Below are 14,386 nucleotides of genomic sequence, written 5' to 3' on the forward strand. Positions count from 1 at the left end.
AATTGGAGCCTCTCTGACAGAAACTGTTTTGTTTGATTTAGCTCGACAGGAGACCACCAACAGTGCACTTCTCAGAAGAAACATTTGTTTAAAGTTTTTGATAATTTCTCTTCTCTTTTATGCCTCATCATCTCCTTTTTTTTCCTTGTGTCCTGCCATGGTTGTGTTTTTAACAAATCATTAACAGGCTACAGCACAGTCTGGGGGTAGTCGCTGCTTGGCACCCCCTAGGAGGAGCGCTGACAGGGTGAGGGTCTGAGGGAGCAGAGTTCAAGAGGTCAGGTCAGACGATTCAGTCGTACTGTGTGTGTAAGGACGGAGTTGGGGGAGGAGCGAGGGGAAGGTGTGAAGGTCACAAGGGCGAAAATGAGAGTTTGGAGATGGTGTCATGCTGAGCAGATCCAGAGCCCTCTAGCTGCCAGTCTGTGGTGTTTGCCTTGCCATTAACATCACCACTATTTATTTTCAAACCTGCTGCAGCTGCGCCGCTTTGTCTGCAACGCCTGGTTTCTTTTTGGCGAGGGAGTGCGTTCAGATCTTTGATAAGCACTACTGGACAGAATGAGCTTGCCACATAAATGCTGTTGGACATTTATTCAGAGTGTAGGTGGAGGTCTCCGGGTTTGGTCTTGCAGTTAGAAGTTTGAGGTGGGGTTTTAAGCCCAAGATTAGGGGCTGCGGCTCTGACTGCAAGTCGGTAAGCTGTGGTCTGTGTCAGACAGGCGTAACAGCTCGCCTGCCCATAAAGACCAGAGGAGATAAAGAGATAAAAGTGTCCGGTCTGTGAGCTGATGCCCATAAAAGCGCTGCCATTGGTTCTCAGGGCTCCATCGAAATGCGATCCTGTAAAAATATTTTCTCCTCATTAACCTGTCATCCGTGGAGCCGTGACGCATAGCCAGGCGAGGGAGTGCTGGGACGGAGTGGGGTGGGTGGAGGGGATTGTCTTGGGGCCCAAGGGGGAGACTTACCAGGCTGGATGCTTTATTTGAAGGTCGTCCTGTGGTAATGTGTTGAGTAGGGTGAAAAGGCCTTGGTGGCCCCCGAGTGTTTAAACAGCAGCAGTTGGCGTAAATCTCCCCAAACGCAGACCCCAGACATGTTCAGGCCACTCACACACAGACCTCAACACACACACTCACACACACACACACACACACACACACACACACACACACACACACACACACAAATCTGTATGTACATATTGTCACAGACTGTGGTGAAAGTGTGTCTGTGTGTGAGACACAGCTTGTTTGGATATGTCTTTCACTGGTGCTGTCCCTCTGTCCATGCCTGTTCGGTTTTTGGTGTTATTTGTCTAGCTGCATGTGTGTTTGTGTGAGCTGCACTGTTTACGTGTGTCCATCAGCAGTGAGAGGCCCTCCGGCCATGCCCCCTTGTCTGGGCAGAATGTATGTGTTTCAGCAGTCTTGGGACGATAGAGGGGCTGTATTGTGAGAGCTGTATGTTTGAGAGAGAGTGCGGATGTAGGGATCAGGGCCTGTGTTTATTGGTTTTTGACTAAGATTGGCTGAATCTGACCCTGGGTCAGAGTGCTGGCCCAGGCCGGCCTAGGTTAGGCCTGCTCGGCTCTGGGTCACACTAGGCCTCTTTGTATACCCTCCCGAGTTCAGGCTTGTCCCGGTGACAACTGGCTGAATAATGTACTGGGAAGAGACCACAGATGTGACATGGTGACCGTATTTGTCTGTTTAGGTCAAATGTCCATGTTCTGTTGAGTGCTTGACAAATGTGGAATCCTGACATAATGTCCCATTCACTATTGTGTTCATGTTCAACCTCCTGTATTATAAAACAGGCTCCTTTTTGTATTGCATGTTATTTTTGGATAATATATCTTTTGCCAGAGACAAACAGAGCAAGGTCTAACATTAGTGACCTCATCTACTCTGCGACCAACCTTACATCACACTCTTGGAGCTGCTCTGTCTCATACTGAAGTAGGTGTTCAGTGGACCAGCAGATTACTGTATAACTTAATGCTCTTTTCTTTAGAGATTGGAGCTGTGCTGATACTGTTAGCAAGAATAGACTCATTGAGGCTGCGTTCAGACGTTCTGCACAGTGCTTGACTTGTGCACACGCACATAAAGGGACACCTCAGCTAGCGGTAGGGTGGGTGAAAAATCAACTGGAGATACGAGCAGGAAATCAGCAGCAGATGTGGTGTAAAGTAATGCAGATGGAGGCAGGGAAACCCTCTTACTGGGACACCAAGTCCACCTCCTGTCTTCTGGTCTTTCCTCCATCAGGCCTGAAAGAGGATCACATTGAACCATGACACTGCTGTGCAACTGCGAAAACAATGAGTGACCTCATCCTCCAATAGTCTCCCTCTTATGCAAGATGTGATAGTATCTTAGATCGGCCTCCTATTAGCATATTGGTGCATTTTATAATATTGGGAGTAATAATAAAAGAAAATGTCTTACAAGTAATAGAAAGCAGGGGAAAACACAAAAGGAGCATAGGAACAAAGGGTAACAATAATGATATGTAAGACATCAAGTTTGGTCTATGAATTTAAAAGAAATGACACAATTATGCTGGCCTTAGTTTTCTACATTTTCTATTTTCTCACTTTAGGGATTAATTGCTTGCTCTATGTAATGTCAGAATATAGTGAAAAATGGTCAACACAATTTCCTACAGCCCAAGTTCAACATCTTCAAAATGCTTTTCATTGTCTGGCCAATGGTCCAAAAAGATATTCAATTTACAAGTGTATACAACAGAAAAACAGTAAGCTGAAACCAGAGAAATATTTGGCATTACATGCCTTAATCGATTATCAAAATAGTTGCTGATTCGTTTTCAGATTAATTGATTAAAGTTTTGTTTCAGCTCTACGTGTTATGCCCCAGCCAAAAGCATGGCTGCATTAATTCATGTATTTGTTCCTTTAGCCATGGTTGCTATTGCTGCACACGCTAACTTCCTCAGTATGCTCCACACAAACCCATTTTGTTGTTGCCAGAAGCATGCAACACTTCACTTCCTATGCTCCAGAGGATGCGTTCTGATAAAGACGCATGTTTTTACAGAAGCAAAATTTTAAAAGTTTTAATAAACTATTGAACTGGTAATAAGCTGAGTCAGAATTTGAAATGTGAATTTTTGTTTTTATCTGTCCACCTTTTTGGACGAACTGGAGATGGTGTGCTGATTTTGGCTGACGACCTCTCGGTTGATGAAAGCTGTCTCGACTTCTACGCATACCGAACTCATAGTCAGGCAGGGAGGAAGAAAAGAAGCAGAAGGCAAAAGGAGGTGTAGGTTTTCATGAGGATTCCTTGGCTGCGGTGGAGCGCTCGATTTATGTGTCTGATTAATTGCTTTACATATAAATCATAGGTTTGGGCCTGGGGCATCACTCCCCATCCTGAGGTGTGTGAGAAAACAAGACAGAAATGAGGGGGAAAGGGTGCACAATGAAGGAGAGGAACAAAGTGACAGTTATGTGTTTGAGTCGTTGAGTTGGTAATAAAGTTCACTCTGACAGCAGGGCCCCTGCTATCTGTATGTGTGTGTAAAGTCTGTGTGGCCTGAAAAGAATGAGTGATGCTGTGTCACCGAGGGGCGCAGAGTGATAATAGATCTGCAAAGCATTGTGCAACAGCAAAGTCGAGCCCCGTGGAGATATGTGTTTATTTACTTCTGATGATTGAGGTTGTGTAATTGTTTACACTAGGGCAGCTCGCTGTTCAAATGAGGTTGAGTAATTCCCCCCTTTGTCTTGTTAAAGTTGAGTTCATTGGGAAACCTGCACTGAAGAAGATTGCTTCCCTATAAACAGTGACCTCTGCACATTAATTAACAAACAGAAAAACAATAGTTGTAAATGTCCGAGTGCATTCTTGTAAATGTACAGTTTTCATTTTGTTTATGTAACTACTATTGAATGTAGTTCTTTATTTGTCTTCCGATCTGTCCGTCTCCATCTCACCCTTGGTCTAATTAGCTCGTACCCCTTTTCTGTCTCTTTCCAGTGTCCTCTCTCAGTGCTGGGCCACTCCATCCTGGCACTCAGACTGCTCCTATCACTTCCATCAGTTCGCCTCAGTCCATGTCTCGGTGATGCTAAATACCATCCTTTTACTCATCTGCACCTCATTTTCTCTCGTCCCTTCCCGTCTCCCTCCCATCTCCATCTCATTTCTCACACCCCTGACGGCGGCGGCCAAGTCTATCCACAGAAGTTTGTGCATGTTTCCTTCTTTCTCCACTTGTTTTTTTTTCGTCCTCCATCTCTCTTTCTGTCTCTCTAAACGAGCCTTTCAGAGGTTGTCAGTCATCGGTATCACCTCCATATCCGTCTGAACATGCGAGCACACAGAAAGGAGGGAGGGATGGTGACGGATTGGTTTGTGCGGGAGGCTTTGAGCATTTAGAAAGGGAGGAAGAGAGCCACTGATGGTCTTCGTCTGGAAAGCTTCATTATCTGTTGAGCGACCGGGTAGCCCTTTAAGGCACCTGAGTGAACACATTCAATCACATGGCGTTCTGGTCATTCACACGTAGTCACTATCACTCCCAGTGGCCTCTTTACGCCACTTGCTGAGCTAACAGCCACTCAGGAACAAAGATTTGTAGAAATAGGCCATTTCACTTCCAGCTATTGGAGTGACTGTTCCACTCTGTGCAGCAGTCTTCTCTCTCAAGGATCTAAGTTTCAGGAAACCATTACTGCCTTCTCTGTTGATATAAGTAACTGTTAGATAAAGAGATGGATCTTGTGAGCAAGCTGACGCAAAAGCAGAAAACACTGGGCTGAAGAAGAGCCAAGGAAGCTGCAGGGGTAGCTGTGAATTACAGGGTCTTCAAGCCAACTTGGGGAAGGGAATAAAATAAAAGGGAAGATAAAGAAAGTCAGTGGTGAGCTCAGTCTTCACTTTCAGTCCAATAAAGCAAAGAAGCTGACAGATAGGTTGTGGCAAACCAAGCTTTTCTTTTCCCTCTTCCCTCTTCTTTCCTCTGTCCTCTGTCCAGACCACTAATAGCTGTGTCGTCTCATACTCCTCCGTCCTTCTCTTCATCCTTTTCTCTTTTCAGGGGAAGAATTGAGGAATTGTGCCTGTGCCATGACCAGACTCTGTCTCTCATTTTGGTTACATAGGCCATCGTTCTTTCTGTTGAAACTTTACAGCAAACGACTGGATATATCATTTTGGACGGTAGACACAGAACAAAGGCCTCCAGGAATGAGGAATCAGTCTTCTTTATTTATTTTACAAATACACACTGATACAGAGTACAAGCACACAAAAACTGTTCATTCTATCTCTCTCACTCTCTCCTTAAAGGCTAGCTACTCCATTCACACCTCTGTTTCTCCCTCCCACCTTCCCTCTACACACCCAGGCTGAGTTGAGGTGCAGTGTCAGGATGCAGAGGCCTATAGCTGGAAATATGTGTTTCTACTGCTGAGCAGGTGTGTGTGTGTGTGTGTGTGTGTGTGTGTGTGTGTGTGTGTGTGTGTGTGTGTGTGTGTGTGTGTGTGTGTGTGTGTGTGTGTGTGTGTGTGTGTGTTCTGCATATAGAGGTATGTCCCACTGCGGTGTTGAAGGAGTCTATAGAGGTGAGGCAGAGTGTGAGAGTGTCAGGCTGACTGTGCTGACAGTTGTAGAAGGCTGTAGGTTGTTGGGACATGGAGAGCATCCGATCAATGTGTGTGTCCATCGCAGCTACAGATGTATAGCATTCCACCACCATCCATCTGTTAGCAAAAGCACTTAAAGCATGTTGGGGTCTTTTGCTTCGCTCTGATTCGCTTTTGCCCCTTACAGCCTGTACCTCAGTGTTGGCCTGTACACTTTTTGCATGACTCTATGAAAAATTGAGTGATACATTTGGGCATTTCTCCTTTGTTACCTTATTTCAGGGTAGAGAAAAAGGGTGGCCACAAAGGAGAAAGCCTGGCTATGAATGTATCCCCAGAATTCTTCTGTTTTTCATTTTTCAGAGCTGTAAAGCAGCTTAGTTCATTCTCATGGCATCCTATCGTGCATGTAAAAACAGGCAGCATATTTTCCATATAGGCCCACTGACAGATGGGTCGTGGTCAGAGCGCTTGTGTAGCAACAGTGTTTTCCAGCGATGGTATTTCCTTTTGTCTTGCTTATTATGAGTTCGTAATGACATCTGTGTTTTTTCTATTTGTTGTAAGTTTAAGCATCCAGCACTTTTTGACCTCGGTTGTGTATAAAAAGTGTGTTGATGAAGCGATGGAGTCTTTGTCCTTCAGTTTAATGTCTCAAAAACTATAAATATTATTGTGTGTGTTGAGATGGTGCAGCGGGCCTGTTGCAGGCGCCTGCGTGTTTACAGAGCTATCTCGGCAGTTTTGTGTTTGTTTGGAGCCATGTGATAGAACACAGGTCTCTGATAATGGAGTCTCTTTCTCCTCCTTCTAATCTGTTCATTCAACCCCTCACTCATTTTTTCCCTCTTTGCCCTGCAGCTGTTTTTGTTCAGCTTGGTTTACTTTCCATCCAAAATGTTAGGTCAAATACAGACTTATACCCGTTTCACAAGCACACATTACAATATGCTGGTGTGTTTGCGGACAACATAACACTCCTCACACAGAGAAGCAATCCTCAAACAAAGAACTTTTAACAGAGCAGAGTTTGATCCAGGTGTCAGCCCTGATCCTGACCCTGAGGCCAGTTTACAACTTGTTATCAATCCATCAATAATGTTTGCAGATAAATGAATTAATAACCAATCAATTTTCAAGATTGTTGATATTTTCTGTGGATCGATTAAACAATAATAAATAATAAATTGTGATAGCAAGCGGTGTAACCCTCTCTTTCTGTCCCCTTTTCTTTCCCCAGGGGCAGTACCGGCCTTCAGACCTCCTGTGCCCAGAAACCTTTGCCTGGGTACCAATAGAGCGATGTGTACCCCAGCTGGAGAACTCCCGGTATGCTCGTTTCAACCAGGATCCTGATGCAGGTACAGCTATGCAGCACTCCACTCGACTGTTATCACTAAATATTTAAGGCATTTAATGCCTGAAACTGGAGGAAAAATCATTTTTCTGCATGTATCCCATACAGCTGCATATATTTCCAATAATACTAACATACTGACCTACCGCTGTGAGTTCAGTCTTGGATCCTCAAGTTTTTAGTACACCCTGTTCTGGATGAACCCATGAACCTTGAGTTAACATCTGATCCGGTTTCACTGTGATGGTGAATTGAAAACTGTGGGCTTGCTCCAAGGCAGAGTGCAGTCACTGAACAGGGGTAAACGGAGGGCCGGCAGCTCTGATCACGCAGACTTCTCCCCCCATGATCCTTCAGCATGGTCAGAGCAAAGCCAGCGCTGTCATTATGGAAGGACCATGTTGCCATTAGATGAATAGTGATATCAGCAATAATAAACCACATGCAGAAGGTAGACTGGCAGACGCCCATTGCCTGGACTGGCGGGGTGAAAGATGGGGGCCAGGGAGAGTGCTTAATAGAGTGCAAGTGAGTTTGAAAGTTTTGAAAGTAGAGTTTTGAATGATTTTCTGTATAGGTTCACAGCCGCAGAGACTGATACATTTTCTGTCTTCTTATTTTTTAAAACTTAAAAATAAGGTGTACTGTACGGATACTGTTCTACAGGAATTATTATAGGAGATTGTTAGTATGAGTGCACGTTGTGCATGGGTTTAAACTTCGTACACCACCTGAGTGGTTGAGTGTACAGGGGCCAGCCATCTCCTGTTTACTCTTCCACATTTATCTGCATCACCAAATAGGCACCAAACAGGAAAGAGCCACTGATAGACAGTAAGAGCAGATGTGAGAGGACAAGAATTTGATTATCAAGTAGACTGGGACTGGTAGATGGAGGGTAAGAGGGAGTAATAGAAGAATAGATGGAGGGAGAGAGGGGTGGAGACATGTGATAAAAATGATTTTGTAGAGATGAGAAGAGAAAGGGAGTGAAGCTGGTGGCTGTATGCGGGCACTAGAAGAGAGAGAAGTATAAAATGAGGGATCGATCGGCAGGGAGGTGGAGGAGGAAAGGGCGATGGATGAATGTGGAGAGACAGCTTAAGAGTTTGTTGTAGTGAGGTCATACTTGGACTTGCTGCCATGCAGAGAGTAACACAAATGATTAACTTCAAAGAAAAAACGTTCTCTGGCACGAATGCCCCTGTCCCTTATTCCAGAGGTCAGATTGCGTGATCAGGTAAGGTTTGTGGGCATGAGTGCACCATCTATAAAGACTCTTAACACATGTCTTGAGGAAAAAAGGATTCTACACATTGTTTTGATTTCCTGGCTAGCTTTGGTTGTTGACTCAAGTGGTGGTGAAAGCACCTCACCCAGGAGAAATAAGGGCATTTAAAGGACCATTAGTAGGCTGGTCATTTACATCATTGCCATTAACAGCTTAGCCAGTGGTAGGTCTGACTTTATCTTGTCAATCACACCACTAATCCCTGAGTAGGCACAAATTGTTGAGGACAAAGTGGCGGTCTCAGAGTTTGGCCAGAGTTTGTTTGTGTGTCTGTGGCTCTTGCGGTGCCTCCATTCTTGCATGGACTGTTGATCTTGGATCAGTCTGCACATTATTTCAGGCCTAGCTGTCCAAACGCAGTGTCATTACATTTCAGTGCTAGCTGTCTTGATGGTTAGCTCTCACGTCCGTTGCCAAGCTGTTGGGTGCCAGACTAGTGGTGGTGTGGAGGTTTCTGTCTTCTCCAGAAATACACCCAGTGGTCAGTCCCCAGGTCAGCCTGGGCTGTGTCGCTGTCAGGTTAGCAGCATGGCACACTGTTGTGGCCTGTGGCACAGTCCTAATTGGCAGTTTGTCAATGTGTGGCTTGTTGTTGGCCTAAATAAAGACATGTTGCTGTCTGTTTTGAAGTCCTGGGGAAGTCGTGACTGCATATAATAGTTTGGGAACCTCCTATGTATCCTTTAGGAAGTAACCATCTATTGTAGTCCCATTTATGTAGCTGCTGTACTGTGATTATGGCATTTTGTACTCTGGTCTCATTGCTCACGATCCCACTATTTTGTTTGTCTACTCTTGACTTTGATATGTGTCAGTAAATATTCAATGTTCCAGTGTATCAGCTGACTGTGAACAGCAGTTGGTTCAATGGAAAACCTCCTAATGTCTCCACAACAAATACTATACTTTCACCGAAACTGCCAGCAAAGTCCCAATGAATTCCAACTCACTCTTGTTGTAAGGCCCTGCCTCGAACTCCAGGCCTCACCCAGGGGTGAATGAGAATCGGGGTGCTGGTTGTGAGTTCAGATTGTAAGCGTGACCGTGTTGCAGAGCTGTCCTAATGAGGTGTGTAAAGACGGCTAATCTAAAGTTTACACAACTCTGTCCAAAGCAGGCTCACACTGATTACATGCCTGTTGCTGACACATCGAGGACCCAAGGGCCTCGTTGTGGCCTCTCACAAATGTACATAGTGTATGTACACACACACACACACACATAGACACACACATTTTACACAGAGCATATGTACTATCTCTCACACACTCATAATCAGTATTTGCTTGACAAAGAAAGAAGCAGGGGCATTGCCCGTTCAGCAGGATAAACACTAGCAAAAATGTGTGACAGAAGTATTCACCCCCTGGACCTTAAGTGCGTCCAGCAGGCGCCAACACAGACACACAAAGTTACATATTGCATACACACATTACACTAAGCTGCATTTATGAAAATATCTACAATGTTGAAATCTTTCAAGTCTCACACAAATGCACACATTCATTTCTCATCAAGCTGATTGACTCAGAGATCTACAGTATCTGTGCTTTCAGCCATGCAAAGTGAAGTCAAAACATTAGGTGGGGGAGCACCCACCCATTACCTCCAAGCCCCCCTGCCTTCTCCACTGTATTTCTAGCTTCTACAGTACACACTTTCATATCTTGTCTCACTGTCAGAGCCACTTTGCTCTGCTCTTCACCAGGCTTTCTACTCCTTAATCCTACTTGCACTAATGTTCCCATTCAGAGCGGAGGGGAGACAGATATCACTCCTCTCTCAGTGTCTCGTGTTATAATGCACAAGGTAGTTTTCCCCCCAGATCTGCTGCACATGTACCGCTGTGGATGAACCTTTCCCTGATTTTAAAACAATAATAATGATAATATCCTTTATACTGTGGAGGTCAAAATTCATGGTCAGCTACAGAGATTCAGGGTCTCGCTTTCAGCCGGGCGGATGCGGGCTAACACAGGGGCTTGAACCCAGGTCTTCCTGTCAAAGAGGAGTCTTCTTACTACATCGACATTTTGGCCTTTTTCTTTTCAAACGTAAGCCCTATGGCGGATTTGCGACATTGGGTCATAGGAAGTGGTCATAACCTGATGGCCTGCCTTTGACCAGCGTCTGGTGTTAAGCGAGTGCTTTGAAAGTTCGAGATGGATGGGAAGAGAGAGGGGAGCGTGGCGAGGTGTCAAGGCCCCTAGCCTCACCACTCCTCTTCCCCCCGACCCTTGAACCCCCGACCCCGAGGAGCCGTGACCTCGGAGCGGCGTGTCACTGAACGTCCGGTGGGCCTGACGGGAACAGGGTCTGGAGCTACTCAAAGAGAGGAGGCGGGCATTGGTGGAGGACGGACGGAGTGAGTGAAGTAGAAATGAAAGTTGTTTATGCGAGGAGCGGATGTTTGGATTGGAGTAAGAGAGGAAGATAGGTCCTCTGCTCAGGCTTACTGTTGAGGTTAATAGACCATCTTAAATCTGCATGCTGCTGTTCATTTTGGTCTGTAAAATGTTCACTACTTAATATCTTCACAAGGGGACGGTGGTGCTTTAGACCAACGTCACACATTTGACAAAGTGTAACTTTGCGTATCTGTTGAGTAAGTGGGCTGTCACGCTGATAAAGAACATGAGGAGGCACATACAGTAGTGCTTAGAGAGAAAATGCTGGAGGCAGATTAAGTTATTAAGGAAGCATCAAACGTTAATAAGACGCATTAATTCTTCATGGACCAAAATTATGGCCGTGTGGAAGTTGCATAACGTATTTACAGCTTTTAAAACCCATTCCCCCACATGGTGAGACTTAACATACTGCTGATTTTCTTTATATAAAAAGTTTGTATCAGGCATTCTTCAATTATGTGACTCAGCAGTTTTTAGAGAAGGGGAAAGACACAGTGGTTAGGGCATTACTGAGCAGGGAAATGAAGTTAATAAATAAAATATGAATCCACAGTGTGGTTTGAAAAAGTTGAAATGTGAAAATATCTTTATGGAGACGGGGGAGTGAGCGCTAAAGGAGCCTCTGGGGTTTATGTTTATACCCAGCTCTCTTTTTTCCTCTGGCTTGCTGTTCAGGTAGTGAAGGTTCCATGACATAGTGGTACACGAATAGTTGGGACATTCACTTACGGTATATCTTCCTAAACGCTTGTGACTATTTGAATACTCTCATTGTCGATTCCTTTTCATGGGATCTCAAAATGTTCCTTGGTGCTGCTGTCCTGATTTAGTCATTGTCTATTTCAGTGATACAGAGGCCTGTAACATTTTAACTGATTACAGCAGCAAAGTTGGTTGACTCATATTGCTCGTAACAAGTCTCTGATCACATCCAGCCCACAAAATAGCCAAGATCCAGTCCAGAGTGCCTTTTGAGTACTTTGTAAACTGGGGATCCCTTTTTAACATCTGGCACAAGAGAAAAGACCTTTGTTTGTGGCATTACATCACAGTTATGCATTTTTTCTCTCTATTGTCTTGTTTTCACAGTTTATTAGGTGATCGGGTGGGATTTGGCGGTACTATGGCGAATATTTTAAGAATTAGACAGAAAAATGTGCACTCACATCACTCGTACCACCTGCGTGCTCAGCTGTGAGCCACATGGGTATTGTCGGAGGGGAGGGGGCGGTCGTGGCGAGTGGGAGGCCCTGAGCTCTATTAATACCAAATCTAACTAGCTCCTGTTTGACTGATGTGTCGCCATGGACCTGGCAAGCTAGTCCACTCCGCTCCACAGCCTGGCCTGAAGTTTATTTTCATCTGCTTCCTCTCAGCTAGGCCAAACCAGGACTGCTCCAGACAGGACGGGCTGATTGGATGAAATATTGTGTGTAGAGTGTGTAGGGGATGTGCATTTTCAGAAGGCACAATATGAATTTTACATTTTAGGCATTTTGCAATTGGTGAAACAGCAGGAGACAAGCTAAGGGGCTTAGCCAAGAGCTAAGGAGAGGGATAAAAGCATTTTTAAAAGGGCAATTAGAGTGAGTAGAGCAGTGATTCACTGGGGAGAGGGTGACATGAGATACTTATTGAAGTTTCAGTGAATGACAGCACATCAAGGACTCCTCGATTCTGACTGGAGTGGGAAGATAATTAGTGCTCACGATGGATTTTGAGACCCACTTGCATTCACACATTATGTGCAGTATATTTGGCTATGATTGGCTCAGTTGATACTTACCTGCTGTGCTACCCCTTGTATGTCCTCCTGGCGCCAGCTGTGGGCAGCTTGGCCCAACCTCTCACTCCTGGAGGCAGCGGTTTTAGTGTCAAAGAGAGGGTCATCTGGGTTTTTATATTCTTTTTTCCATCTGACTCTCCAGAGGACCGTTCTTAGCTGCTGAACACGCACACTTTTGAGATTAGCAATGTTTTCACTGGTCTAATGGGAGCTGGCAGTGTATGACACAGGACCTGATGAAATGCTGAGTTTGGCGAGCCAGCAGGGAGCAAGGCCCCCGTTAAACGAGGCCAACTAACTAGCCTGCTCACGCACCACTGTGACTCCAGGTTTAGGGCATAGGGGAATTAGTGCCGCGGGGGGAAAATGCTTTCTGCTCCTCCAACAGCTTCTCGGAATAATGGTGTATCCGTGCCAAGTCACTCAGAGGTTAACTTGTAAGAACGAGGGAAAATAAGGACAATGTTTATTGTGCTTGATGTGTCTGCTCTACACTGGTCCTTATTATGTTCTCATGTGTGCCTGTTTGTATCCAGGAGATGCTCGGGTGCTGAAGGATGTGGGCAGGGCTCTGGTGCTATACAGACGAGCCGTCATGCCCTATGCAGCCTACTCCCGCAAACGCAAAGGCTCCAGCGACGAGACGGAGGTGCAGCAGTACGCCGGCTTGGTTGGCCAGGACTGTGCAGAAAGGATCTTGCTCTACCGCGCCTGAACATGCAGCGTCACACCACTGCACCTTCTTAATATATACGTAAATACACACTTCCCAGCAATGTCTGTTTCTGTACGTCTGTGTGTCCCCTCACTGTCTGTGAAAGTGCTTTCTGCCGCCTCTCCCAGTAGTCTCTCCATGCTTAGCTTTACACAAGCTGGAACAATGCAGTAGCCGCTCACTATTTACTGTATGTATGTTACCATTCACCCATCGGCCTCGTTCATCAGTTATGTCTCATTCACACATATTTTATAAGTTAAATTCATCAATGCAGCATCCATTACTCTCAGTTTAGTTCTTGTACATCCTTTTGTTTGATTTGACTCCCTACAGGGACCAGTCCCTTGAATGTTATTTTGATATCATGTATTCATCACTTTGATATTTTGCACCATCCTCCATCCTGTATGCTTAAGTAATGATGTTGTAAAAGAGCGTCTCGCTACACACAGGTGACAGCTCTCCTCTGAACTGACACGGATGTAGACTTATGTCAGCATCGCCACTTGAAGAGCATGTTCTCCTTTTGAATGTTCAGTGATTTTGAAGGTGGGTTTCAGTTGCTTACATTATATCTCAAAACGTCAAGCAGACTCAAAACTACGCCACAACATTGTAAAGATTTTTTTTTCACTGGGTTCGTGTGAAGCAAAGAACTCACTCTTTTCAATGTTTGTGTCTGTTATATTTATAGCTTTATTTGCTTTTCTTTTAATATTGACTTTGATTTTTTGTTTAAACTAAATAAAGGAGTTGTATATTCCCTGCTCAGACTTTGTGGTTTTCCTTTGCATGCTAATTATGCGACACAACCCTGAATCCTCTGGCAGCAGGCCAATAATCCAGAGTCGTCATGCTGGAACCAACTGTGTACATTTTTACACTTACAGTAGTAAGCTTTTGTCTCCCAGAACACATGCACACCCAGAGATGGGTGCTTGAGTTGGACTTGTTGAATTGGGCCAAGCAACAGGTGTTAGATATATGAGCTGGCAGAACACAAACGCGAATGGCCTCTCGCCCCCAAACAGGGTGTGAACAGCAGTCCAGCTCTCAGCCAGGGCAGGGCTCGGCTCGATATACTTACACAAGCTATGGTGGTCATGGCAGCGGCCCAGGATCTTAATTCTTCTTCTCCGTTAAGTAGTTTCAGTAAATGTTGGTGGTTTTAACACGCTTTGGGTGATTTCAGCTCATTTT

At 45.0% G+C, this 14,386-nt stretch overlaps 1 protein-coding gene across 1 annotated transcript in view; it reads left to right on the top strand.

The window, feature by feature from the left end:
- The window catches only part of LOC139294254 (arginyl-tRNA--protein transferase 1), a 49,522-nt gene extending 35,591 nt beyond the window's left edge, over window positions 1–13,931 (top strand). The window contains exons 11-12 of the mRNA XM_070916105.1: window positions 6,864–6,984; window positions 13,005–13,931. Coding sequence (XP_070772206.1) covers window positions 6,864–6,984; window positions 13,005–13,183 — 300 coding nt within the window. The 3' untranslated portion in view covers window positions 13,184–13,931. The remainder of the gene's footprint in view (window positions 1–6,863; window positions 6,985–13,004) is intronic.
- The last annotated feature ends 455 nt before the right edge of the window (window positions 13,932–14,386 follow it).

Source organism: Enoplosus armatus, chromosome 12 (genome assembly GCF_043641665.1).
Source record: "Enoplosus armatus isolate fEnoArm2 chromosome 12, fEnoArm2.hap1, whole genome shotgun sequence".
Classification (NCBI taxonomy): Eukaryota; Metazoa; Chordata; class Actinopteri; order Centrarchiformes; family Enoplosidae; genus Enoplosus; species Enoplosus armatus.